At 55.1% G+C, this 26,493-nt stretch overlaps 1 protein-coding gene across 1 annotated transcript in view; it reads left to right on the top strand.

Annotated features, from left to right (window-relative positions):
• The first annotated feature begins 522 nt into the window (after positions 1-522).
• LTBP2 (latent transforming growth factor beta binding protein 2) overlaps positions 523-26,493 on the top strand; it is a 102,539-nt gene continuing 76,568 nt past the window's right edge. Inside the window, exons 1-3 of the mRNA XM_082733373.1 lie at positions 523-1,274; positions 7,886-7,956; positions 23,200-23,449. Of these exons, the coding sequence (XP_082589499.1) occupies positions 781-1,274; positions 7,886-7,956; positions 23,200-23,449 (815 nt within the window). The 5' untranslated portion in view covers positions 523-780. The remainder of the gene's footprint in view (positions 1,275-7,885; positions 7,957-23,199; positions 23,450-26,493) is intronic.

The raw sequence follows: 26,493 nt of genomic DNA, 5'->3' as shown, positions 1-26,493 counted from the left end.
CACCCTGGGGCGGCGAGGGGGAGGCGAGCTCCCCGCGCTCCCCCGCGCGCGCCGACCCCAGAGCGGGCGCCCCTAGTGGCCGAGGCGGGAAGCGAAGGAGTCGGGCGCGGTCCTTGGGGCCCGGCTCTGTCTTCCCAATCTTAGTACCTCTCCTGGCCTCCTTGAGACCTTCGAGGCTGCAGCCTTGGTCACGCAACCGGGAATTTGTCCCAGAGGCTAAGGGCAGGAGATAAGCCCGGGGCAGGTCAGCAGTTCGAGCTTAACCAGGATGAGAGACAGGTGACCAGGTGCCCCCGTCCCAGCGGGCACCGTCTCCCCTGCCAGCCGTCGGGTCCGCCCTGAGCTGCCCCCAGCTCCTCACGGGTTAACCCCCCTTCGCCGCCCGCTCGCTTCCCGGTGCCAAAGTGGGTGTTGCTGGAATTTCTCTCTCCCTCTCTGTCCCTCCGAGGAGGGGGCATGGTGTAGATAAAAGAGACGAAAAAACAGGGGGAGGTTTCCAAAAATAAAAGCGTCCGGCTCCCCTTCAGAAGGCTGCAGAGACGGGAGAAGGCGCGAAGGTGCAGCGGCGGTGCGCGCCGGGCTGGAGACCAGCGGACGCCAGACTCGGGGCGCGCAGCCCGGCGACCGCTCACACCGCCCAGCCCTCGCCCCGGGAAGGCTGACTGGGAGCCCCTAGACCGGGAGAAGCGGGCCGCCGGCCGGGGAGCAGAGCACGACCGCCGCAAGCTCCAGGGGTCGTTCTCCCACCCCGCTTGCGGCTCTCCAATCGCCCCCAGCGCCATGAGGCCCCCGACCACCCACCGCTGCCCCGGGCGCGCCCTACAGAACCCCTGCGCGGGCTTCCTGGCCCTCACCCTGGCTCTCTTCGTGGGCATGGGCCATGCTCAGAGGGACCCGGTGGGAAGATACGAGTTGGCTGGCAGGGACGTGAACCGGCTGCGGCGCCCCGGGGGCAGTCACCCTGCAGCGACTGCAGCCAAGGTGTACAGTCTGTTCCGAGAGCAGGACGCGCCAGTCCCGGGCTTGCCGCCCACGGAGCGGGCCCAACCCGGCTGGGGGAGCCCCCGGAGGCCCGCGGACGCTCTGACTAGGAGGCCGCCCCGCGCGCAGCAGCCGCGGCGAGCCCAGCCACCTGCGCAGACCTGGAGAAGCAGTCCCTCGGGCCAGCAGCAGCCTGCAGCCCGCGCCCGGGCCGCCCCGGCTCTCCCGCGCCTGGGAACCCTTCAGCGGCCCGGGGCTGCGCCCCCAACCCCTCCTCGAGGGCGGCTTACGGGGTGAGCACTGCAGAGAAAAGCCTGGGGGTCGGGGCGGGGTGGGGAGTGCGGAGGGAGCGAGGGCGGGTCTCCATGTGTTCATTAGTGGAGGGATGTGCAGGCGAGAGGAGAGGGCCCCGGGCTCGTGCCTTTGGTTCCTCCGGGACCAAGGCGGCCTCAGGACTGCAAGGAAAAGCACCGGGGTCCCCAAGCTGAGGCTCCGAGATCTGACCCACTTTTCAAAGAGTTGAGGGCAAAGAGAAACACCATCCTCACCCTTTCGTACCGGCTCGCCGAGACCTGACGTTAGATCTTTTCCCAAGGCGCCGTGCTTTGGGCTGCCCTCCGCTAACCCGCGCCCGCAGACTCCCGCCCGCAGCGCTGCGGGGATCCGAGAGGGAGCCCCGAGGGGGCAGCGGGGTGGGCTTTCCTGTCGCCTGAGGCCCCCAAAGGGTTGAACGGGCTCAGAGCGCAGGTAGGTGGACGTCGAGGCTCCAGAGTGCCAAGGCAGATGCGTCTCCGGGAAGGGGGCTGGCCGCGAATCCTGAACTTGGCTACAAGTACACGAGCTGGGACTCAGGTCGGGCTGGGCCCGCGCGAGGCTGCTCCTGGGAGGGGGCATGGGCCGGAAGCCCGCTCGCGCTGTAGCTGTGGCACAGTGGGTCCGTAGGAGAGTGGGTCTGTGTGCGCGCCTGTGCAGCTAGGTGTCAGCGCGACTCGCGCAATCTGCAGGGGGACTGTCCCCCAGCCCGGCGATTTGCTTCCCCCCACCCAGCACCCCTGCTGCCCGCTGGGGGCGCCCTTGCAGCGTCGGGAAGCTCAGATACAACCCCGTACCCAGTACGGGATCCCCATGGCTGAAGGGCACTTGGCCTTGTCTGGGTATGCCATGTGTCTCCAGAATGGCGGGCAAAGGGAGCCCGGCGCAGTGCGCGGCTGGAGGAGGGCAGGATGGGAAAGGCTGGGAAGGGCTCTGGCAGCCCTTTATGGCCTGGGCTCAATTTACCAGTTGATTTTAGTCCCAGTGCACATCAAGGACCCCAGTACCCTCAGCTCTACCCTGGAGGACGGTGCACCTGGTGGCCTTCTGCTCCAGGTTTTCCGTGGGTGCCGAACTCTTCCTGTTTCCTCAGGAGTGCCTCCCTTCATTCAGATCTCTGCTCAGACAGGTCTGCTGGGACTACTTCTGCCCCATCCTCTCTCCCTTCACACACTCTACCTATCTGCATTTCTGGTCTGGTCTCCCAGCCCACACCAATGTCAATTCTACAAAAACAGAGGCTTTGTTTTGTGTATTGTTGTGTTACTAGTGCCTAGAACAGTGCCTGCATACAGTCGATACTCCTTAAGTATCCTTTAAGCAAGTGAATGAACTCCCTGCTGCCCCAGGAAGACCCCGCTTAAAGCAGGCAGAGAGCAGACCCAGGCGCTGCCAAGCTGCTTACACACAGGATCAGTCAACAGGTGTTAATGGACCACGGGCTGTGTTTCAGTTTTTTCCTTTCCTGACATGTGCAAGTGAATGCGTGCTTCCTAAGAGCAAGTGCGCAGAACCTGGGACAGGGAATGGGGGTTCAGAGACAGAGGCATTGTTCCTGCCAAGAGAGCAGCTCCATAACTTAAAATGGAGTTGGGGAGATGAACAGATGTGTACCGGTGAACGTGCTTACTAGTAATGGCAGCTTCCTATTAAGCATAAGGAAATGGGACAGTTATGGCTGAGGAGCTGGAGCCCCTTGGGCTCGATGGGCAGTATGTGGGGAAGCAAGAGGAAGCAAGTGGAGGGACTTGGGTCCCAGGCGCAGCACTGCCCAAGGATGAGGGCTTCTCGTTGTTGACACTGGCCTAGGGGCAGGACGGCAGCCTGGTGTAGCGAAGCCATTGGCGTGAGGCTGGAGGCATAGGTTGGGCAGATTGTGGAGGAGCTTACAGCATAGGCATTTAGGTGTAAGCTGGGGGAAGGTAGAATAGTGGAGGCTGGGAGTGGAAGGGTGCACTATTAAAAGTTGTAAAATGAGGCGGGGATGTGCAAAGCAGATTGTTACCACAATAAAGCTGGTATGTGTGCACAGGGGTATAAGGACACAGGCTGGGTGCCACCCCTAGGCACCTGTCATACACAGGTACACACATCGAAATCACATGTTTGGCTCCTCCCGCAGATTCTTTTCTGCAGCTTTGGTTAAGGGTGGGTTCCTCTGGCAGTCCACGCAACCACTCCAAGTGAGCCGAGTAGAGTCTTGTCCATCTGCTTTCTCTACGCAGGCCCATTCTGGCTAATGGCTTCTGGCCAGGCGGACCTCTCTGGCAATTGCCTAGTGGGCTGCTCAGGGCCAAGGGCCAAGTGCCACCTGCTGGTGAAGCTTGGAACTGCAGCACTACTATAAGCGATTGTTCATTCATTCAACAAATATTTGAAAAGCCTCCTGTATGCCAGGGACTTTGCTGGACCATGGAGATACAGCAGAGGCGAACACAACCAGTGTCCTCACAGAACTTGCATGTAGTGCGGATTTACTGCACACAACGAATATTTATTAAGCATGGGTCAGGCACAGTGCTGGTGTGTGGGATACGTAGTAACCACAGCCGACACAGATCCTGCACTAATGGAATTTATGGTACACAGGGGAGTTTTAAAGCCATTGTTTCACAGTATTCAGTTTTTCTTGAACTAACCTCACAGCCTAATACTTTCATATTTTCCTTGATCTTTTCCCTCTTGTTCTATTATTTTTTAAAAAATTTATATACTTGGGGCACCTGGGTGGCTCAGTGGGTTAAGCCTCTGCCTTCCGCCCAGGTCATGATCCCAGGGTCCTGGGATCGAGCCCCACATCGGGCTTTCTGCTCTGCAGGTAGCCTGCTTCCTCCTCTCTCTCTGCCTGCCTCTCTGCCTACTTGTGATCTCTGTCAGATAAATAAAGAAAAAATCTTAAAAATATATATATATATACACTTGTAAAAATAGCAGGATTTCGTATTTTATCTATTTTAAAGTATTTTATATTATGAGGTTTTGTACAAACATATAAAAAAGTATTGGAAATAATATAACTAACAATCCAGAATTCTTCAAACCTTAATATTTTGGCATATTTTGCTTTTGATTTTTTTAGTTGAAAATCCCTCCATAAAGTTGCCTCTCTCTTCCCAGAGTTAACCGCTACCCTGAATTTACTCATCATTCCAAAGCATGTTTTTACACCATGACTACAGATGCATGCCTCCATAAAATACACAATATTGCTTTGCATATTTTAAACTCAGATAAGTGATACCATACTCTGTCATCCTCCTACAATTTGCTTTCTCCCTCCTCATTAGATTTTTGAGTTTAGCCACGTTAATATAATCAGCCCACATTTATTCATTTTAACTGTGGTATAGTATGCCACTGTCTGAATATACCACAGTTTATCTACCCTCCTGTTTTTGGACATTTAGATGATTTACTTTTTTGTTGTTTGCTATTGCAAACAGTGCTCGACTCCTTTTTATACAGAAATAAATTCATTTTTCAAGGATACTTTGTATCACTATCATAGTTGAAAATAATACCACTTGTCATAAAAAAGAAGGTAATTGTAGGAAAATTGAAATAAAAAGAAAATGTTGTCAAATTCTAGTCAGACACCCCTATCTTAGGAAGCTCAACGGTGTGGTGTATTCTTCCTCTGGAAAAGGGAGACTGGCATGTGTTGGGAGAAGGTCCTGGCATGGCGACCCAACCTCAGACAGATTTTTTTTTTTTTTTGACTGATCTAATCAGGCTAGAAAGATCACTGAAAAGGGGATTGCTTTCTCACCATGTGACTCACAGTGCTGAATGCTGTGGTTGTGGAAACCTAAAACCCCATTTCCTAGCCTGGGTGTGGCTCATCCATTATTTGGGAAACAGTGGATTAAGTGAAACAAAGTAGTATTAAATGTATACCACGTGTCAGGCATTGTGTTAGACACAAAGAGGGGTAAAAAAGAATTCTTAAGATAGTCAGGATGGGGACACATAGGACCAGTAACCTGGGACTGTTGGGACTAATGATTGCAGTGGATGGGGGATGGGGAAGGCAGAGGATAGATCAGGGGAGGTTTTCACAAAGGAGGTCACATTGGCTCTGGAAGTCTTGGAGTACACAAAGAATTTCAATCTGCAAAGAGAGGAAAGGCATTCTAGGCAGAGAGCAGTTTAAGCAAAGGCATCAAAATGTGTCCCTATGGGGTGCCTTTGCAGGACAACACATTCTGTAGCCTTGGAGGGTCATAGCCTTGGTTGTGGAAGGTTATAGAGACAGGGACAGGGGAATGGGGCAGTTGGACAGCACAGGCAGGTGGGGGCCTGGCCAGCTTCATAGAGGCCAATGGAGGACAGTTAGGAGCAGCCATTAACAAAGGACCAGTATGATCATATCCGAAGTGGGCCAGCAGCTCTTCCAGGCTGTCCAACCCAAGGGCTGGACAGCGATGCTGGCTCCCGAGCAGATGTTTGCTGAGAGGAGTCACCTGGAAGGTTGGGCTCGTATGGTCTCATGGTGGTATGTTCCACGGAGTCAGAACCATCGAGTCGGATATGTCCCAGCTAGTCAGTTTCACTTGCTCTCTCTAGCTAGCCAGAGCCCGCTGAATGGTCACCACCCAGCTGAATGGTCATCTTCCACTTCCTGGACCTCTGCAAAAGATTCTAATATTGGCCTTGAAAGAACTCTCCTGAATCCCTCTCGAGGGCTCTTCCAGCCCCAGCCTGGCCGTCTTTGATTACAACCAGGTTCCTGAGACCCCTGAGGGCTCTACCACTGGCAAGCGGGAGGCCAGCTGCCACCTCCTCTAGTCAGCTACAAAGCTGTCCCGAGGGCATCTGGGGTGACAGCTGGCTCAGGGGGCCTCTTTGGGCTGGGCTCCACGCCATGACCTTCCAGCCAAGTGGGCCCCTCTGTCTGTGCTTTCTGGGAGCTAACGGACCCTAGTTCTTAGAAAACTCCCAGGTATGAAGTCTGTTTCCTTTTGAAGACCTCCTAAGTCTCTAAGAGGACTTGTCACCACCACAAGGGGTAGTGACTTACAGAGGTGTGGGTAGTATACACACACCTTCCTCTAGTGTGCATACACAGAAAGCCCAGCTATGAGGACCAGCCCCTTCCTCAGAACCTGGTGACTTGGGCCCTGATGGTGAGGATGCTGTCACAGAGCCAGGAAGCCTCGGAAGGCAGCGGGCCAGAGAGGCTTTGAGGTGGCTGGTGGTGGCCCAGCTTTTGGCTGGGAGGACATTCCGGGAGCTCCCTGGGAGGCAGCTCCCCACAACTTTGGGCCACAGGGCTAGAAATGGGCTTCAGCTTTTCCAAGCTACAGGAATTTATTTTGAATGTTTTGTAAGGCTTCAAAAACCACACAAGTTTTGGGGTCCACTCAAATGTCAAATAAACTCGTAAACAAGACCAGATGCTCACTCTTCGGTCTACAGGGGTCAGAGGAGTGGCCCCTTCTCTGCACGCTGATCTTCCAGCTCATTCTCTGCTGCCCACTCAGCCTGATTCAGTGAGTGCTCCGTAGACAATTTCTGGTGGTAATAGTGGGGTCCACACAGCCAGGGCCAGGCCCGGGCCCTCAGAAGCCTTCCCTGGGGCGGACCCTTTTAGAGAAGTCACCCAGGTCCAGGCATGTGGGTCTCTAGTTGGAAAGCTGGGGCTGACAAAAGCTGCTGGTGTTACAGGGGCCTCACCACACACCTGAAAACAAAGTCTGGGTGAGTTGGGCGAGTACCCCAGCAGTTCCTACCAACCAGTGTCTCCTGTGGGGCCCGTAGTGCCAGCACCAGGGAGCAAGCTGGAGAAGGGCTGTCCCCATAAAGTAAATTCCATTCACCTGCCCAGAGTGTGCTCCCTGTGCACAGCTTAACCCAAGTCCCCAGTTTCATCCTCCTGCCAGCCCATCACCTGAAGCCCCTCTTAAATAGAAATTCTCCAACCCCAACTCCCTCTGTCTCCCCTGCCCCACGCACCAGCCTGCTCAAGTGCAAGGCTCCTCCCATGGACATCTGTGGGCAGGTGACACACATGCGCGTTTTCCAGCTTCCCTTCGAGAGTCAGTGTTTGTGGGGCAAAGGCCCACCGTGTGTATTTTTTTGGTGAGGGGCAGAGTAGGGATGGAGCATGACTTAGAGATGGGACAACTCAGGTTCGGACCTGGCTTTGGCACTACTCATTGTTGAGCCTCCGCCGGTCACTGAACCTCTCTGAACTTGCTTTTTTCATCACCTGCATCATCACTGTCATTAATCGGCCCAGAGAGTGCCTTCTTTGTGTTATGTTTTCTCTCTCTCTCTCTCTCCCTCTCTCTCTCTCATTTAATCATGACAGCAGCCCAGCCAGGCAAGTGTTAATTCCCCGCATCATACTGACGGAGGGAGTGAGGTTGCGCTAGATCACGCAGAAAATGGCCATCAGGACTCAGTGTGAGATCTGCGGGATTGCAAAGTTCTTGCCCCGGGGGCCACACGGACGCCCTAGAGCAGGTCTGGCCAGCATGGCAGTGTTCCCCGTGGCCCCGCCCATAGAGGGTGGCACCGTCCCAAGGGGCTCTCGGAATAGGACCTCTCTGAGCACCCTTGTGCTGACCCACTTTTGCTGACCCCACAGGAGGAATGTCTGCGGGGGACAGTGCTGCCCGGGTTGGACGACAGCGAACAGCACCAACCACTGTATCAAACGTGAGTGCCTCTGCCCCATCCACCCTTTTCTGCCCCTCTCCCTCGAGAATGGCCAGTTCCAGGGACTTCGGAACCTGGAGCAAAGGTGTCTTCCCCGTCTGCCTCTCCAGAATGGAGGCAATGGGTGGTGGAAGAGAGAAATTTAAAAGGCCTCCAGCTGAAAACGACTTTCAGACAAAATTCCCCACTCGTGTTTTCAAAGCTTCCTGCATTCTCGTGCTGCTGCCCCACTGTGTTGCTGCCCCGCTCGCCCTGGCCATGGGGGCCCTTGGGCGCACATGCACCCTTGTGATCTGCAGCACAGACCTGACCCCGGAACCTCGATTCTAGGGGCAGCATTCACGTCACGTGCTGTGGGAACGCCCCCCCTGCCCTGGCTCCCGGCCCTGCCAGTCCTGGCCTCCATCAGGCCTCCTGCCGGCACGAGGCTCTCAGAGGAGGCTCCAGTCCCATGTCTGGAGCAGTCTTCCTCCCTCCTGGCTGGCCCCAATGAGAGCAAAGGGAGAGTTGTCATCGTAGCTCTGTAGAAGGCAAGGAGTGAGGCAGGAAGAGCCTAGCCTCCAAGCTCAAGCCTCTGTTCAGCGTACAGAGGCTGTGCCGGCAAGAGCCAAGGCCTCCAAAGCCTCACTTGTGCCAGGTACACTTTACAGGGCCTGAGGGGCAGCGACGACCACTATCCATTGGGCAAAGAAGGAAACTGAGGCACAGGTGGGTCACTTGTTCAAGGTCACGTGGACTGGAAATGGCAGGATTTGAACTCAGGTAACCTGACTCCAGGGTCCCTCTTCTTAATCATTAGCCCCTGCGGCCAGATAGCTCATCTGACCTGCTCTTCCCAGCTCTCACTTTCCACACCTGGGAGCCGGGACGGCCGCCCCGGCTAGCTCACAGCTGACGTCGGCTCTGTGCCCACCGCTGTGTTGAGCTCCTCACATACGTTACCCTCATCAAGGCTCTCAATAACCCTGTGGAGTGGCCATTTAGTGACCATTCCCACGTACAGATGAGGAAGCAGAGTCTTGGGTTGACTGGGACCCGCGGCCAAGGAAACGCTCTTCCGAGGCCAGGAGCTGGGGCTCGATCCAGGCAGTTTGACTTCGGAGCCTCACATTCTTCTCTGTGGGGGTTTGTTCCCTCCCAACCCCAGCTGAGAGTGGGGCTTTCTAGACTTTGGAGTCCTCACAGGTGAAATCAGGTATTGGATCTCTCTTCACACCCCAGGCTCCTCTGGAGGCCTTGTCAGCTGCCCAGGCCCTTATGGCTGGCCCAGGAGCCCCACCTGACTGCCCCCCTGCCACTACCTTCTGCCAGGCCCTAAGCCTGGCTGAAAGGACTCAGTCTCACCAGAGCCCCTTCCTGCCCAGCGACAAGCCCCAGGCCCTATTCAGTGTGTGGGCTTCGCGGCTAATGGCCTGGGTCTACGACAAGGCCGGCGGTGTTCGCAGCCCTGAGACAGGCCCTTGGCTCTGATTCTGAGGCCTCCCGAGAGGGGGTGGGATGGGGATGCTTCTGTTTCTGTGGAGATGGAGAAGCTCGCTCACCCGGCTCTTGGTTCTGCTTCAAACCCGGGGCCCTGACCCTCTTCCCGCCTGATGGTGAGGCTCAGGCATGAATCCTGGGTCTCTTGAAGGGTCCCCAGGTAGAGAAACCAAACCCCCAACTCAAAAACAAACAGCAAAGCAGATCTTTCCCCTGAAAATTCCTTCCTTTCTAGGGAGCCTGGATGAGTGAGGCTCTCTGAGGACAGGCCCTCTGTGGCTGGTGGCAGAGACGGGGAAGACACCCGTCCTTCAAACTTAAAAAGATGAAGACAATGTGGCTCGGGTGTCTGGCTTAAGGTCACAGACTTGTCAGAGGAGGATCAGAGACTCAAAATCAGCAGCAATCCTGGGCAGAGAAGCCAGGGATGTGGGTAGCCAGGGGTTCGTGCTCAGCGGAAGCTCTGAGATTGGGTGCTGGAGCCTGGGCACGGGTGTATTTTTAAAGCACCGCAGGCAATTCGAGCGGGGCCTGAAGGCCCACTGAGCAGAGTTGGGTCAGTCATAAGAAGATCTGCCTTGGGGGCCCTTCCTCAAATCTGGATGTTCCCCATGAATCCTCTAGGATCTTATTTAAAGTGCAGAGTCTGGGGCACCTGGGTGGCTCCGTCAGTGAAGCGTCTGCCTTCAGCTCAGGTCATGATCCCAGGGTCCTGGGATTGAGTCCCGCATCAGGCTCTTTGCTGGGGCGGGGAGGGGAGGCTGCTTCTCCCTCTGTCTGCCGCTCCTCCTGCTTGTGCGTTCCAGCTCGTGCTCTCTCTCTCTCTCTCTGACAAGTAAACAAATCAAATCTTTAACAAATTAGAAAAAAAAAATGAAGTGCAGATTCTGCTTCAGCAGGTCTGGGGCTCGCTGGAGAGTCTGAGTTTCTAACAAGTTCTCGGGGGCTGCTGCCGCTGCCGTTGGTGGGTCCGGGATGACACTTTGAGAAGCAGAGCCTTGGGGCACTCTGGAGGACCTGGCAGGGGTTTGGGGTGCGAGATGGGGAGCCGGGTTGGTAGGTTCTAGTGAGCTTGGCTGAGAGGGCAGCTGAGATTGAAGCTGAAGCCAGAGCTTCGGAGGGGGCGGTCCCTCTCCAGCTGCCTGAGGGCTCTGGGCCTGGGCCCTGCTCCTGCCCCGCCAGTGCAGGAGGTTCTCGGTTTCCTAACTTGTTCATGACTTTCCTGTGGTAGCGTCTGCCAGACTGGAGCTTTGACACTGGAAATTCAAGGTTGGGTGAGTCTGCACATTGTCAGAAGCAACGTGTGTGTGTGTGCGCACCCTTGTGCCCCAGCTGGGGGCTGCTCTCGCCCTGCTAATCCCCCAGTCATCCCCCCTGACCCTGGCATGCAGCCTGGCAGCCCTCCTGGAGGAGTTGCCAGTGGGCATCACTTTCCCACTTGAAGTTGGCTTGCCCGCGCGAGGGCTGTGTGCACATTAGCTGGGCCCTCTGCTGTTTGCTTGTTGCTGTTTTGCTGCTAAAGAGCCTAACGAGAACCACGTGGGCGGTGGGGTGTTGGCTCTGTAGAATGTGGGGCTTTTGGCTCCACACCCCGTCAGCTGGCTCTCCTGCTTCCCCCCGGGGTTAGCATCTTCCTCTCCCCTCCCCACAGCTGCCCTCCCAGCTGGAGCCAAGAGTGCCAAGGCTGGAGAAGGCTCGGGGCTCTTTCCCAGCACTTGTACACGTGTGGGGCGCCTCGTTGGCCAGCAGGAGAGGGGGGCTGACAAGGAGGGCTGTGTGACCTACCCCCACTGCCAAGAATGAAGTCTCGTCCCAGAATTGTGAGGAGACTCAGTCTGTCCCCAGGTCTCTGCCAGAAATCTGTGGATCTGACCCACTACTCATCTAGTGTGCCCCCTGGGACCCGCGGCCCCCTCTTACCTCCCCTCACAGACTTCTTGGTTGCTGTGACCTATCGGTCCATCTGCCTGGCAGGCCCCTTGCTTTGTCCCTGTCTGGTCCCTGGACCTCGGGGAACCACTGCCTCTGTGGACCGCCACTGTTGGAACCCCAACTCCTCACTCTACCTCGGCGAGGTCAGAAGTGGGGCTGTCATCTTTTCCTGTGGTCATGGCATCTGCCTTCCCTTCTGTGGCCTTGCCAGCTCTGCCACGGGGTTTATGTGTTTATGGATTTGTGGAGGCTGCTGCTGGGGGCCTGCCTGAAGCCCTTCCTGAGGGGGAGCTCTGGAGAGTGTGGGCTGACTGGATCCTGTTTATAGTTAAGGCTTTTGGGAGCCTGTCCAGCCTTCCCAGACTGGCTCACCCCCGTGGCCACCCCAACACACACACACACACATACACACACCACGCTTCGGGGGCTTCTGAAGGCTCACACTGGGGAAGAAGATTTGAAGAATTCTTTGATTGCTCATCTTTTCTGGGCCTAGATGCGCAGAGGCTATTGTGGGCAGGGCAGAGGGAATCCCGCAGGTGCTGTGGTGGGGGAAGGAAGTGGGGGGTGGGGCAGGAGGAGGGGAGTTAGCCCACCATCACCACCACCAAGTGGGAAGGCTCAGGGTTAAGAGTATGTGCTTTGGATTCTGGTGCCAAGTCCAAGGAGTTGTGGATCTGAATCCCAGCTCCGTGTCTTCAAGCAAGTGACTGGCTTTCTTCTAGAGCCTCATCCAGAAAATGAGTATAATCATCAATACAGTGTTGTTTTTGAGGATTAATAATAACACTGTAGCTATTACCATGGGTTGGGTCCTATTCAAAGGACTTGTTATTGCTAATTTTTAATCCTCACAATCCTCTAAACTACATTTGATCTTTCTCTCCCATTTACGAATGAGGTTTGTCCAAGTCACGCCTCCAGGAAGTCAGCAGAGCCTGGATGTGAGTCCAGGGAGCCTGGCTCTAGAGTCCCGGGCTCACGCTCCCGATTAATGGGCAAGTCTGTGTAGAGAGCCTGGCCCTTGGTAAGTTTAGCTGTCATCTTCATCCACGTCCAGGAGACGGTCCTGACTACCTGGGTTTACATGCAAGCCCCACCACTTAGCTATGTGGCCCCGGGCAAGATGCTCACGCTCTCTGTGCCTCAGTTTCCTCACCTGTAAAGTGTGCCTGGTGTTAGTCTCTACCTCACAGAGTTGTAAGAGACAAATGAGATAACTTGGGTTAGATGTTTAGTTCAAGGTCTGGTATGATGTCTGTGCTCCATATGGGTTTGGTCTTGATGCTGCGGGAAGGGGCTGTGTCACATGGCCCTGGGCACGCCGCAATGGCAGGTGCTCATTGGACACAAGGGAAACAGTAAGCACGTACTCAATCATGCAGGGCCTAGCCCAGGACTATGCCGAGAGGTCCCATTTTGCCGCCTCACTTCTATCAGCCCTTCCAGAAGACTCAGGAGATCCTGGAGTGGGCCTTGTCATCTGTCCCTGCCTCCTTGGTTCAGAGCCTCTGTGGGCATGGTGGCTCTTGTTCTGGTCCACATCTCAGTGCAATGGGGACCCCTTCCCCCTAATGTGGCCCCACCCATCCCATCTCTGTAATGACTCCAGCTCACTGGGTAAAACTGTGGCCGGGGGGCGTAAGAGCCCCAACTTTGGAGCCAGACCCGTTGGGTTCAAGCCCTTTCTCTATCACTTAATAGTGTGGTGACCTCAGGCAAGCCGCTTGGCTGCGCTCAGCCTCAGTTCCTCTACATGCGGCATGGGGATAGGAACGGCACCCATCGTTGTTATAAGAAAAAAGAGAAGCCAGACATGTAAAGAAGTTAGCCCAAGGCCTCACACTGGTAAATGCTGAGCAAATGTTAGGGATCCCGCGGCAGGGGTGGGATCTTCACCGACTGGTCAGGAATGGCCAGGAGCCAGAGTCTGGAGCCTCCGGGCTTCTGGTCTCCGGAAGAACCATCCCCTGAGACTCCGTAGTCGGCAGGCAGTGGAGGAGAGCAAGGTGAGGGGCGGCTCACGTGACCTCTGTGGAGACCCACCCCCAACACAACGGGTGTCGTCCTACAAGAGACCTTCATCTCTCTCCCCACCACGGCAGCTAGCTGCGACTCTCCTGGCCAGCAGGCGCATGCCCCCAAGGCTCTTTGCTCAAAGAAGCATTTAGGAGGTGTCCTTATCCAGGGATCCTGAAGCCAGGTGCTGTGTCCTGTGGACACCAGGGGAGTGCCTACTTGGCAAATGTTCAGTAAAGGACTGAGAAGGTACAAGCTCACGTGGGTGGCCTGGTAGTTTCCTTCCTCCATCCCCAGCCTCCTCTTCTTGCCTCCTTCGCTGACATCTCCCTTTCAACCCAACATCTTCATGTTGGGCTTCTCCAAGACCCTGCAGATCTCCCAAATTTCCCATGCGAAGAGAGGGGCCGTGGGAGCCAAGCCAAGCGTTAATTGTCCCTTATTATCGAGCAGTCGTAGGCACCATCCACAACAGCAATTATAGCCACACTCTGTGCCAGGGACCTCACGAAGCATTTCAACCCCCTTCACCCCATGAGGGGTCATCGTGTGATTCTCTGCTGTGCCCCGCTTCCATGTCCCTGGCTGCTGCTGGTCCTCTACCCAACGACTAAACATTAGGTTTCCCACGATTGTCCTGGGTCCTCTTCTTTCTCACCGCACTGCTTCTGAGATGATCTGATGTCTTCCCATGGATGGAAGCCTTCTCTCTGAGCTGACGACTCCCAGATTTATATATATCTTCAGCCAGACCTCTCTTCTGACCTCCAGCCTCCTTCATCGGGTGCCTACTCTGCATCAGTCTGCTCTCAATGCTCCCCAGACATCCCCAGCCTTAACTCGTCCAAAACAAGCTCATGGTTTCCTTCTCTCTGTGCCAGGTGCCCTGCCTGTTATCCGACCTGTTAAAAGGCATCCCCATCTATGAGAAGGCTCTGCTGGCCTCAGACGCCTAGGGACCATCCAGGACACCTTCCTCGCCAGGCTCTTCCTCTTCGTTTTACTTCCTAAGTCTCCTAGGAGCATGTTTGCTGCTCTCTGCTTCCCCGGCTGCCTCTCCCGTTGAAGGCACCAGCGTGGGCACCTGGGTGATGGCCACAACCAGCTGCCTGCTCTCCCCACTCTCTGGTTCTCTCTCTCTCTACGCATCATATCGTGACCCATCTCTGTTCCCTCCTTCGCGCTGCCAGGCACCCAGCCTCATCTCCCAGAACCTCCTCGCCCACCCAATGCAGCCTGGGTTCCTTGAATACACTTCCCCTGGGTGCTGGGGCAGACTGCTGTTTGCTTTCCTTCCTCTCTTTATGGGGCTGGCTCCCTGTCCTGTTTCCCATTCTGTTTCAAGTTCCCCTCCTCAGAGGAGCTCCCCTGACACTTTTTCGGGGCTTTCCCACATCAGCCTTGTGATTCTGGATCCTGACCCCCGAATCTTTCTTCCTTCGTAACCCATACCTCCATTTCGGTTCTTCTTACTTGTTTGCTTGTTCTGTGACCATCTCTCTAAGTTGGAAGCTCTATGAAGAAAAGGACAATGTCTGTCTTGCCTTCCATCCTGGGTCAAGCGTAAATGTTGAATGCATGAGCATGTTCTAGATGACACTGCGGCTCACGGAGGTGAAAGGACTTGCCCACAGTCACACAGAATTTAAACAGAGGTCTCTTGGATCACAAGGTTGTTCTCTCCTCTGTGCTTTTGCCCCGGCCTTGGTTGAGTAGTGAGCGGGAGTGATGTCTTCCCTACCTCCTGATCTTCCCAGGGATCTGGTACTGCCACAGAAGGGCTTGGGGCTCCAAGTGAGCCACAGAACTGTCTTTCTTGCCCTAGAACTGCCTGCCTAGAAAAGGCTGGTTCCTGGGCTCCTCCCTGGCAGAGGCGGCCCTGGGACCCCATCCCATCTTTCTCTAGTGTCCAGAGGCCCCCTCTGCCTCTGACACCTCCAAAGCCCTACCTCTGTCCAGACAAGCACTCCCCCACCCCCCGCCCTTGGGCCTGTGGGGATAGCCAGGTAACTCTTCTGCTTTCAGGCAGGAGCTGAAGACAAATCTGGGCCTCAGCCCTGGGCCAGGCAGGAGCTCTGCCCAGTGGTCTCCCCGCCCCATGCCTGCCAGAGCCGGTGGGAATTGGGACTGCTCTCTGCCCTTGGCCTCCTGCCCCCGACTGGCCCAGCATTGTGGCATTTGTTAATGCAATTAGCAGGGCGGTCCATGCTGAGGGGCTGGGGGCCAAGGGCTGACTCACACCCCCCCTTCCTCCCCTCTGGCCGCCAAACGGTAGAGGCCCGCTTGGACTGCCAGACGGCGTCTGCAGAGAGCACACGAGGGGCCAAGAAACGGCATCTTTCTCTCATTAGAGGCTTTTATGTGAACACAACTGCTATTTTGGAGCCGGGTGCTTGGCTGGCCCCTGAGCCCCGGTGCCGTTTCCAGCCATCCCAAGCTATAGCCCCAGCACAGCTGTGGCGGGAGCAGGGCGAGTGCTTGAGGACCTGGCTTCTCCCCCAGCCTGGGGCTCAGGGCCCATCTCGGGGCCTGGAGACACGGCCCCTGGGCAAAGCCCATGTATGGAGGATGGGTCCGGGTGGATTCTGAAGACACGTGTGTGGGGACCAGACAGGGATCCCTCTGGGATCTCTGACATCAGGTCCCTTTCTGCAGAAACCAAAGGTCAAGGCAAAACTGCTGAAGGCCTAAGTGGATGCCCCACCCCTGTGAGAGGGTTCCAGGGCTAACCAAAACCTCTGGGGGGGGGGGCTAAGGTGGGGTGCCGAAGGCAGGGCTGAGAGAAATACTGAGGGTGAATAGGAGACTGTCTTGTCTGCAAAGGCCTCTGGGTGTGGGAGAGGACAGTCCTCAACCCGAGGGAGGGATCGTTGACTCAGTGGGTAGGGTCTTTGTGTCCCACGGACACAGATTATAGGAAAGATGGAGATTTCCTCTAGGGAGCAGCTGAGCTTCCGGTGTGGGGGTGCTGGGCCCAGAGCCTGATCTGGAGCTAAGGTTCATCTCCCAGACAAGAGGGGAAGGTGCTGGAGGTCTTAGAGGAGGCAGAGGGTTAAGAGACCCGTCTTGAAGTCAGTGCCTCATCTAATCGGTCACAGGTGAGGGAGACGGTGCCTCTGGGCAATGGGGTGGAGAGGGAACTGGCCATATCCAGAGCCTGAAAAGCAGCCCTGCCCCCGCACAACAGGGCTGGGTCCATCCCTTTAACCAGGACCTGTACTGACATTGCCTTGCCCTGGGAAAAGTGTGGCGAAAGGGATGTCCAGAGCCCAGCTCGCCTCTGCCGCTGGGAGATGGGAGATAGGTGGTGGTTTTTCTTAAAGCTTTGCAGGGCTGTCCAATAGAACTTTCTGTGCTGATGGAAACATTCCTTAGCTTGCTGTTCAACATGGTAGCCATGAGCCCCAGGTGGCTAATGTGGCTGAGGAACTGAATTTTACATTTTATTTGATTTTAATCAGTTACGTTTTATTTTTTAAGATTTTTTAATTTATTGGACAGAGAGAGACACAGCGAGAGAGGGAACACAAGCAGGGGGAGTGGGAGAGGGAGAAGCAGGCCTCCTACCAAGCAGGGAACCCGACATGGGGCTCGATCCCAGGACCCTAGGATCATGACCTGAGCCGAAGTCCAATGCCTAATGACTGAGCCACCCAGGAGCCCCCAGTTGCATTTTGAATAGCCTCCTACAGCTTGTGGCAACAGCATAAGACTGGAGGGTATCACTAGCATTCTCTTTTATAACGTTTACAGACATGACTTCTGCAAAATGTCCTAAAATAAGACAATTAAGCACAAAGCATTTGTCCCTATTATGGAAAAAGGGCAGTTAAGATCTAAACCCCCAGATGTCAGCAAAAAGAAAGCATCAGCACGTTGACATTAACCTAATAGGTAGACAGATACGTGACCAAAGCCCAAAGCCCAGATCGGCATGACTCGGCACATCCTGATTGCTTAAGGAAGTTCCACAGAAGAGCTTATAAAAACCCCTAAACTTAGAAACTCTGGGGGCAACCCTCTCAGGTCCCCTCCCTCTCTGGCAGATTTCTACTCTTGCTCAATAAATGTTGCTTTGCTCCCCACCAAAAAAACCCCAAAAACCAAAAAACAAAACTATAGTGCATCAAAGAGTCTTGGAGAACACAATGTCCTTCCATAGCCACAATCTCTCTTGCGTCTCACATAACTCTTTAAGGCAGGAATTTTCAACCCCATTTTATAGATGAGATCATGGAGGCAGCAGTTCAAGGTCACATGGTAGGGATGTGCCTGAGCTGGGGTCAAACCAGATCCTTCTGACTCCCAGTGTCATGTTCTTTCTGCTACCAAGTAGCTGATCGAAGAAGCTCTGAGCTGGTGGAGAGAGCAGGCCACACGGTGAGAGCTATTTCCAGAATCCCTCCGGGGCCTGCCCCTTCTGAGTTTGGTCTCCTCCCAGAGGCAGGGGTTTGTGTGGAAAATCTGAGTAAATCTCTGCTGGACTGTTTTGGAGCTGAGTGAAGGTAGCAGGGGCACAGCCAGAAGGTGGGGTGGGGTAGGGGGGTTGGAGGGAACGATGCCTTCTATTTCTTACTTTCAAAGCAATTTCGGGAGTTTTCTTTTTTTTCCCCTCTCTTTTGGCATCCCACTAACTGCCCAGAGCTGAACTCCCAAGGCTGAAACTTTCCACATGTCCAATCCTCAGTGAGGAGGAGAGTGCCAGGAGAGTGTGGAAAAGCCAGGGTTCAGGAGGAGCCCAGCTTATGAATGGCTAAGGGCTGGCATGGGCGAGTGAGCCCAGGGAGGCCAGTGCAGACTTGCTTGCTGGTTGTCTGAGGATGGCGGCCTCTAGTTGGCGGGGGGCAGTGGGGGGCGGTGGGGGTGTGTGTGTGCCCTCGATGGCTAAGCATGGGCGTCAGGGCATCCTCCTCCATAACCCCTTACCAATACTCAGTCAATGAATACTCACTAAAGCTACATACCCCATCCTGGGTTTGATTTCTCAAGTATATGGCATGATCTCTGCTCTCACGGGAAAATGGGAGAGATGGCGTTCGGAGAGCAAAAGATGAAGACTTCCCTGCTGGCTGTGGCTGGGAGTTTTCTCTCTTAAAATTCTCATCGCTGCCTCTTCTGGGGGCCTCAGCATTCCCCCCTTTTGTTTTCTGCAGCGGCCCCTGCCCTCGGCCATTCTGACATGGATGGCTTCCTTTCTGATACTTCAGCTCTGAAATTTGCACTCATTTGACGGGAAGGTTTTGCTTCAGTCCCCTTTCAACAAGAGACCACATGACCACTAGGGCCGAAGGGTCCCAAACTTTTGGGTTGCCGGCTCCTGTAAAGTACCCCCAGACACCACAGCTACCAAACTACGGTCGGCAGCTTTTCATTCTGCCAAGCGAGGATGTTAGAAACACACACTACCATTTGCCATCTCTTTTAATTTAAAAGCGAATACCAAAAAAGGTTAGAAAAGACACACGATGTCAAAGCAAAGGATGCTTTTTAAATGGGAAAAAAAGAGCATTACACAAAAAGTCAGGAAACGTTTTATACTCTTTATGGCAGACCAGTAAGAACTGTTGTAAGAATGGACCCTTGGACAGACGGACACCAGGAACCGCCACTTTGAGCCATCTGGGGGTGATAAATAGTTGACCCAGAAAGGTTATCTTCCCTAGTAGGTTTTGTCCATCAACGTATTGGACTGGCTTGGAAGCCTTTTAGAGCTTTTCTTGACCATGGTATTACCTATGTATATAAATTCTATTTTTAGTAGTGTGTAATTCTATTTTGGTAGTGTGTAATTCTATTTTTATGATTTCGCCTGCTTGGGGGCATGAGCTGCTTATTGCACCCACCGGTTTGCCAAACCTGGTCAGAGAGACGAGCCGTCATGCTGGGTCCATGGGAAACCACTCAGGCCTTCCCTTTTTACTTCCTCCCAAAACTAAAGCAGGACCAAGAACTGCCCTGGGCAAACCTGCTTCCCCAGTGTTCACTGGCCTTGGCCTGGCTATCGGGCTGGTCTCTGGTGGTGGTGGGGCCTGGTGAGTGGTCGGGGGGGGCCAAGTCCGCTTGGGCAGAAGGAGCGGCAGCTGGGCCATAGGCCCAAATCCTGCCATGGTGACACTTGGTGTTTGGGGAAGCGCTCGAGTTTATAATTCTCTGACCTGCTCTGTTTGTCTGGAGACCTGAGGCCTGCCGGGAAGTCATGCCAAGACACTGAGGAAAGTGCTCTGGCATGAGGATCTAGCTCATGTTTAGGAATCCTGAAGTGAGACCTGGTATTTCCCCTGCTTTCCCCTGAGTAGGCAGATTGCCCTTGATTGACATGATGCCCAATCAACTCATGCTTTGTGTCTCTGATCAGCATCACCTCCTCTAGGAAGCCTTCCATGACTGTCCCTTCTTCCATGTGAGACAGTATACTTTTTTTTTTTTTTAAGATTTTATTTATTAGAGAGAGAAAAAGTGAAAGAGCATGAGTAGGGAGAGGAGCAGAGGGAAAATCAGACCCCCCCACTGAGCAGGGAGCCCAACTCCAGGCTTGTACCCAGGACCCTGGGACCATGACCTGAGTGGAAGGTGGGCCCTTAATTGACTGAGACACCAAGGCACCCAGGCACCCTGGTCTTTTTTTTTTTTTTTTTAAAGATTTCGTTTATTCATTTGAGAGAGAAAGAGAGCATGAGCAGGGGAGAGAGGCAGAGGGGAAAGCAGACCTTCTGGTGAACAGGGAGCCTGATGTAGGGCTCAATCCCAGGACCCTGAGATCACAACCTGAACTGCAGGCAGACGCTTAACCATCTGAGCCACCCAGGGACCCCGACAGTACACTTTTTTCATTTTTTAAATATTTTATTTATCCATTTGACAGACAGAGATCACAAGTAGGCAGAGAGGCAGGCAGAGAGAGAGGAGGAAGTAGGCTCCCTGCTGAGCAGAGAGCCCGAGGCAGGGCTCGATCCCAGGACCCTGGAATCATAACCTAAGCCGAAGGCAGAGGCTTTAACCCACTGAGCTACCCAGGCGCCCCCAGACAGTACACTTCTTAAGAGAGGGGCCCTCTCAGGGCACCTGGATGATTCAGCTGGTTTGGCGACCTGCTCTTGATTTGGGGCTTAAGTCATGATCTAAAAATTATGATATCTAGCCCTAAGGTGGGCACCGTGCTCAGCATGGAATTTGCTTGGGAATCTCCCTCCCCTCTTACTCTGCCCCCACTCACATCTGCTCTCACTCTCTTTCTCGAAAATAAATAACATCTTTAAAAAAAAAAAAAAGAGAGAGAGGGGGACCCTCTCTCCCACAGGCCTCACACCTAGTGAGTGCTCTATGAATGTCCACTGAAGGGGTGCACGAGCTGGTAAACATGTTCCATCACCATCTAAGATTTTCAGTGTAGGCTTCGGAGAGGGATGGGGTGCTGAAGTCTATCCCACCTGCAAAGGGCCAGGCGTTTGGTGGCCAACTGGAAGCCAACAGACCCCTTTGCTTCATCATTGGCTTTGGGTCAAGGTTCAGAAATTGTAGGGAGGAAGGACCACACCAGCCCTGCTGGGAGGCTGTGGGAGGAAAGAACTTGGCCTTTGCAGTCAAACACACCTCAGGCAAGCTTTTAACCTCTCCAAGCTTGAGGCGTTATTTATAGAATGAGCATCCCAACACCAGCCACAAAAGATTGTCGTTAGGTTTAAATGAGATGGTACCTGTGAAGTACACTGCCTGCAAAGCGCAAGCACTCCGTAGAGAGTGGCTACCCTGATGAACATAAGGACAAGGCCCTGCCCCTGGTGTCATGGTCACGTGTCCTATGGGAGCTAAGGATGCACAGAGGTGTAAGGGGCAGTCACCAGGCTTGATCACAGTAGCTGGGAATTGAGCCATGTACGTGCAGAACCCATCACACTGACTGCGGCCCTCGGGGTGTGCCTGATGCGGGGTGTGCAGAGGGAGCGCAGGTCCTCATTGCTCAGAGGAGGGCACACTGGCTGGAGGCGGTCATCAGGGATGGGGAGGAGGCCTTGAAGGAACAATAGGACTTAGGTAAATGGTCGGGAATGGGAAAAAGTCCCAGGGAAGGGAAACAGTGCCCACAAAGGCAGAGAGAAGAGAGACTGTACCCACAGGCCAGTCTGGCTAGAGGGTTTATTGTTAGAGGGAGATCAGACCAAGGAAGGTGTTCAGTGCTATTCTATGGACTTGAGGCCCCCAGGAGCCAGTGAGCGTCTCCGAGGAGGAAGTGGAATGGGCCAAGAGGGATTTTGGAGAGATTCCTTCAGACCAGCCATGGTGTGGACTCCAGGCCTGATGTCAGAGGAGAGCACAGCTCAGCCGATCCCAGGCTCAGGGGCTCACTTGGGATTTGACAAATACACTTGCAATAATGGAGGCCCCCGAGGGTCTGCATCACCTGCCTCTGTTTTCCTGAACTTGCGTGCTCCCCGCTATCAGCAGACCCCAGCCTCCCTGGACCTCTGGCACCTCCTCGAACCTACCACATACCCTCCAGCCCCCTGAGCTTTGCAGTTGCTTATTGTCTCTGCCTGGAAGGCTCTGCCCGGACTTTCATGCACCCACCTCCTCAGTACCAGTTAGACCCCGCTCTTCAGAGAAGGCTGTTCTCCCCATCTAACATCATCAGGCGCGGGGCCACTGCATCACCGTGTCTGTCTCCACAGCCGGAGATACTGCCCCAAAGCAACCTCATGCTCTTTTCTGATTTCCCATTGGTCTCCCCTACTGGACTGCAAGCTCCATGAGGGCAAGAGCCTAGTACACAGTAGGGGCTCAGCAAGTATTCGTTGAATGAATGAGTGACAGATGGAGGGGACCTCAGGTTTAGAGGGTCCAGCATGAGCCTGACCATGCTCTCCTGGGTTCCTCCTTGCCCCAGAGGCGGTCCTGGGAGGGGCGGGACAAGGCCCTGCACCCGTGTGTTTCTCTGCATGGGGCTCTCTCTCCCGTGGCTGCTGGTCACTGGAGGGGGCCTGGATTTTGCAAGGTGAGGAAGGGCAGTGAAAAGGTGTGGCTACTACACAGCACCAGTTTGGAGGGAGGCACCCAGTGCCAGCCCCAGTCTGCCCCCAGGCTGATCCCAGTGCCTGGGGGGCAGAGTTCCTCCTGCTCCCGGTCTGGGGTTCCAACACTTGCTCAGGAAGATGGGAGCTTGAGAGCAGATGCTCTCCAGAGAGGAAGAAGAGGAGAGATTGTCGGTGCTGAGGGTGACTTTTGAGAGACCCTTAAGATACCCCAGCCTCCCCAGCCTGCCCTTCAAGTGATTCACGAGAAAATCGGAACTCAGTGAGATCCAGATTGCACAGCTCAGGGAAGACAAAAGAACCTCAGCTGCTCAGCTTCCCCTCCGCCTCTGCCCCAGCCCAACTCCCAGGCCAGTGTTGACCCCTTTCCCATTAAAAAAACTTATTCATTCATTCATTCATTCTTTATTGACAATCTACTCTGTGTGAGTCTCTGTTCCAAGTTCTGGGGTGACGGGAAGAAAACAAACCGCCTGCCCTCTGGAACTTTCCGTCTGAGAGAAGAGAGGCTGACAACTAAAAGCGAGCACAAGCATGCCAAGTCAGGTGTCCTGCTGGGAGTGCTCCACACCTTTGGTCCCTCAATCCTTGATGGGCTATTCGAGATGACAGGGTAGCCCCACCCTGGGGACCTGCGCGGGGAGGGGCAGCAGATTGACCCAGGGAGCTTTCTGAGGCCAGAGCGGGTTTTCCTGTCGGAGTAAGGGAGGAAGTGGCCCTCCTGACAGGACAGCATCAGGCCCCCCCACCGCGGCCCCAACCCTCATCCCTCTCCCTGTCTCCCCAGCTGTGTGCCAGCCGCCTTGCCAGAACCGGGGATCCTGCAGCCGGCCCCAGCTCTGCGTGTGCCGCTCTGGCTTCCGCGGAGCCCGCTGCGAGGAGGTCATTCCCGAGGAGGAATTCGACCCCCAGAACTCAAGGCCAGCACCCCGACGCTCAGCCGAGGGGTCCCCCAACCTGCGCAGGAGCAGCGTGGCCAGAGAAAGCACCACGACCCCCAGAGCACGGTCACTGGCATCCCAGCTGCCGCTGGCCAGGTAAGTCCCCTCCTCAGTGGGACCTCGGGTCCAGGGGCACAGTCCCTCCAGAGCAGGGCTTCTTCCTTAGGACCCTTTGGGTGAAGACCTTGGTGGCAAAGACCAGAATTATCCTTCCTCCTCTCTGCTCTCCTTCCCTTTCCCTGCCCCGAACAGAGGTGCAGTGAGCAGAGAGGTGAGTGGTGGGGTTGGCACAGGCTTTGCTAGGCTGGGATGGAGTCTCTACCCTCCAGGTCCTGGGAGAAAGCTGATGGCATAAAGCCTGCACGCTCTTGTTTCGAATCCTGTCGTGACCACTTCCTGGCTGGGTGGCCTTGGGCAAGTTATTGCCCTCTCTGATTCCTCACAGCAAGGTGGGGACAACGATGATCCCCACAAGCATGGAACTGTTATAAGGATAAAGTCAATTCATATAAAGAAAGTGCTTAGAATAGGGACGGCACATGGTAAATGCCTTCTAAATGTTTTCCTTGTCCCCCTTTTCCTCAGCCTGTGGTCCATGCAGGAAGGCCCCCTCTGCCCAAAGAAGCCCTTCGGTTCACTCACTGCCCAGCAGTAACTTCTCTCCTTGAAGGGAACAGCAGGAGTGTGTGTGGGGGGGTAGAATAAAATGTGGGCAAGGGAAACATTCGTGGGCCGGATTCCCTGGCCTGCTTGCCAGCCAACCTGGCTAGACTTTTTCTCTCTCTGGACAGGAAATCTGAACTTTGTAAACTGGTCCATTTCTAGAGGCTGTGTTTTCCTTTTGGTTTTTCAGGCGAGTTTTTCCATTCGCTTCCTACTTAAGATGTTCTTTCTGAAATGTTGCAACCTTGTCTTGCTGAGCTAAGGGGAAAAAGGACTTGTTCTCTGGGAGGCCAGGAGAACCAGGGAGAGGAGGCTAGCCTCAAGGTGAGGGCCCCAGTGGGAATGCTCAGGAGAGAAGGGAAAGGAGCTTGAGATTATCCTGCAGCTCCAAAGCAGGGAGCAACTTGGGTCCCAGTAAAGTAGAGTCCCAGAGCCTCAAGCACCCAAGCAGCTAGTTTGCAAGGGTAGCCAGAAGCACAAAGAACAGAAGGATGAACACTGATTGAGGTCTAAGGAGATCCAGATCAAAACCAGAAGAGCCAAATACTTCGGCCAAGACCTTGGAATGCTGGGGCAGAGCGGGGGGCGGAGCCAAGGGCCAGATAGACAACACAGGGCCGGGGTGGATGATCTGGGATTGGCTGTGAGCAGGTGGGCAGGGCCTGAGCCCTGTGATGATTGGTCCCAGCTGCTGGTCCAAGGTGGGTAGGCGTGGTGTGAAGGCACCTGGAAGAACACCAGAGGTACCAACTCCGGGATCAGCCCCGGGCAGGATGGGAGCACAGTCCTTCCAGCCTGGCATTCCCGTACAAGCTCTCTTCTGTCTTGTAGGATTCATTCCTTTTATAATGCATGGTACTCCTGTGTGTGCACACAAGTGAATACGGGGGATGGTTGCCTGGCAGGTCATTCTGCCCCTTGCACCCCCGAGTCAGAGCTGTTTAGTATCCCCTAGCCCACCTGCCCAGCCCATCCCACTCCTACTCTTCAAGGCCCAGTGCCATTTTCTCCAAAAAGCCCCGCTGATCACTTGCGCCCAGCTCTCTGACCCCCTGCAGCGCATACCCTGTGCATCTGTGCCCTGTGTCTGTAACCAGACTGTGTGGCCCCGGCCTTGGAAGGCGGAGACCCTGCTTCTCGCTCTTTGGATCTCCCTAAAGCTCCTCCAACAGGCTTAGCTTATGCAGACGGCTCCATCTGCATTTGCCTCACTGGGTCCAAACTGAAGAGTAACCGAAGCGAGGGCCTGCCCACCACGGTGAGCCCTCACCCTGTACCTGGAACCAAGGGCACCAGCCCCTGGCTTTTCTGAGTGCAGGAAGAGGGGGGCTCTGTGCTTCCTCTGGCAGAGCACCCCCCACTCTCCCTCCAGGCGGTCTGCTTGTGGCCACGGTGTAGCACGAGTTCCTGGAGAGTAGGGACTGTGCAGGCGGCCTTGGTACCTGACGCCAGGCTTGGCTCACTGCCGGTGCTCAGTTTACGGAAGCCAAGTGAATGAATGGATGAGGCCCCATGCTGGGGCGAGGAGGAGGCCTAGGGCAAGAGGAGCCACGTGAGCCCTCCAATCCCGGGCAAAGGATTCACATGCCTGCAGGAGGCAGTGGAGGGCGAGGGCCCACAGGGAGGTCGGTGGCCCCCAGCAGGGACATCCTCTTCCAGACTCACAGGCTCCCTGGCCAGGCGCTACTGTGATGTCGGGAATGCACCGCTGCCTCCAGGCCAGTCCAGTCAGTCTCTGCCCTGGGACCTCAGTGCCATGAAATCTGGGAAAGTCCGAGTGGCCCACTGTCGGCCCAGCTGTGTTTTGCTTTGAGAGGCCAAATCCCGCTTGCCTGGTGGTGTCAGACATTTCCTGTGAGCTTGGCTGGGTTCCCCAAGCAGCCGTTGGCCTCTTTCCCGATGGCAGCTCGTACGGGCCTTTGGTGTCCAGATAGAGGGAGTGACATGAAGCTGGGGGCATTCTAGAAGCTGGAGGGTGGGGGGGACATCAAAATATTTAGGGAGGGGAGACACTGTAAGGATTGGTGATGGCCAGAGACCCCCTTCAGGAGAGCACAGAACAGAGGCCAAGAGACTTTCGTTCCAGAAGGAAGTCGAAAGGGAGGGGCCAGGAGAGTCTTAGTTAGCCACAGCAGCACACCCTGAGGAGAGGCAGACAAGGGTTGACATTGTCCAGCTGTGGCCTGGGCTGTCAGCAGGAGGGGCCTGGACACTCCTTCTGAGACCCCGGTCTAGGCTTCTTCCCCAAGCCTGGCCAGAGGGCCTGTCCCACCTGGGGAGCCAGAGCCAGGCAGCTGGGGACAGGCCTTAAGAGGTTGAGGGTGGGGTGGTTACAACAAGCTGGGGGTGGCCAGCGGTGGAAACCTGCTTTACCTCAGGGCTTCTCAAACTGCCCCGGGCATAAGCATTGTCCGGGAACTTGCTGCTGATTCTGCAGGGGGGCGGGGGGACAGCAGCTCTATCGTGGTCTCGGGGTT

This window comes from Mustela nivalis (assembly GCF_964662115.1).
Source record: "Mustela nivalis genome assembly, chromosome: 6".
Lineage (NCBI taxonomy): Eukaryota > Metazoa > Chordata > Mammalia > Carnivora > Mustelidae > Mustela > Mustela nivalis.
Note: the sequence above shows the minus strand (reverse complement) of the source record. Positions and strands in the feature narration are given on the sequence as shown.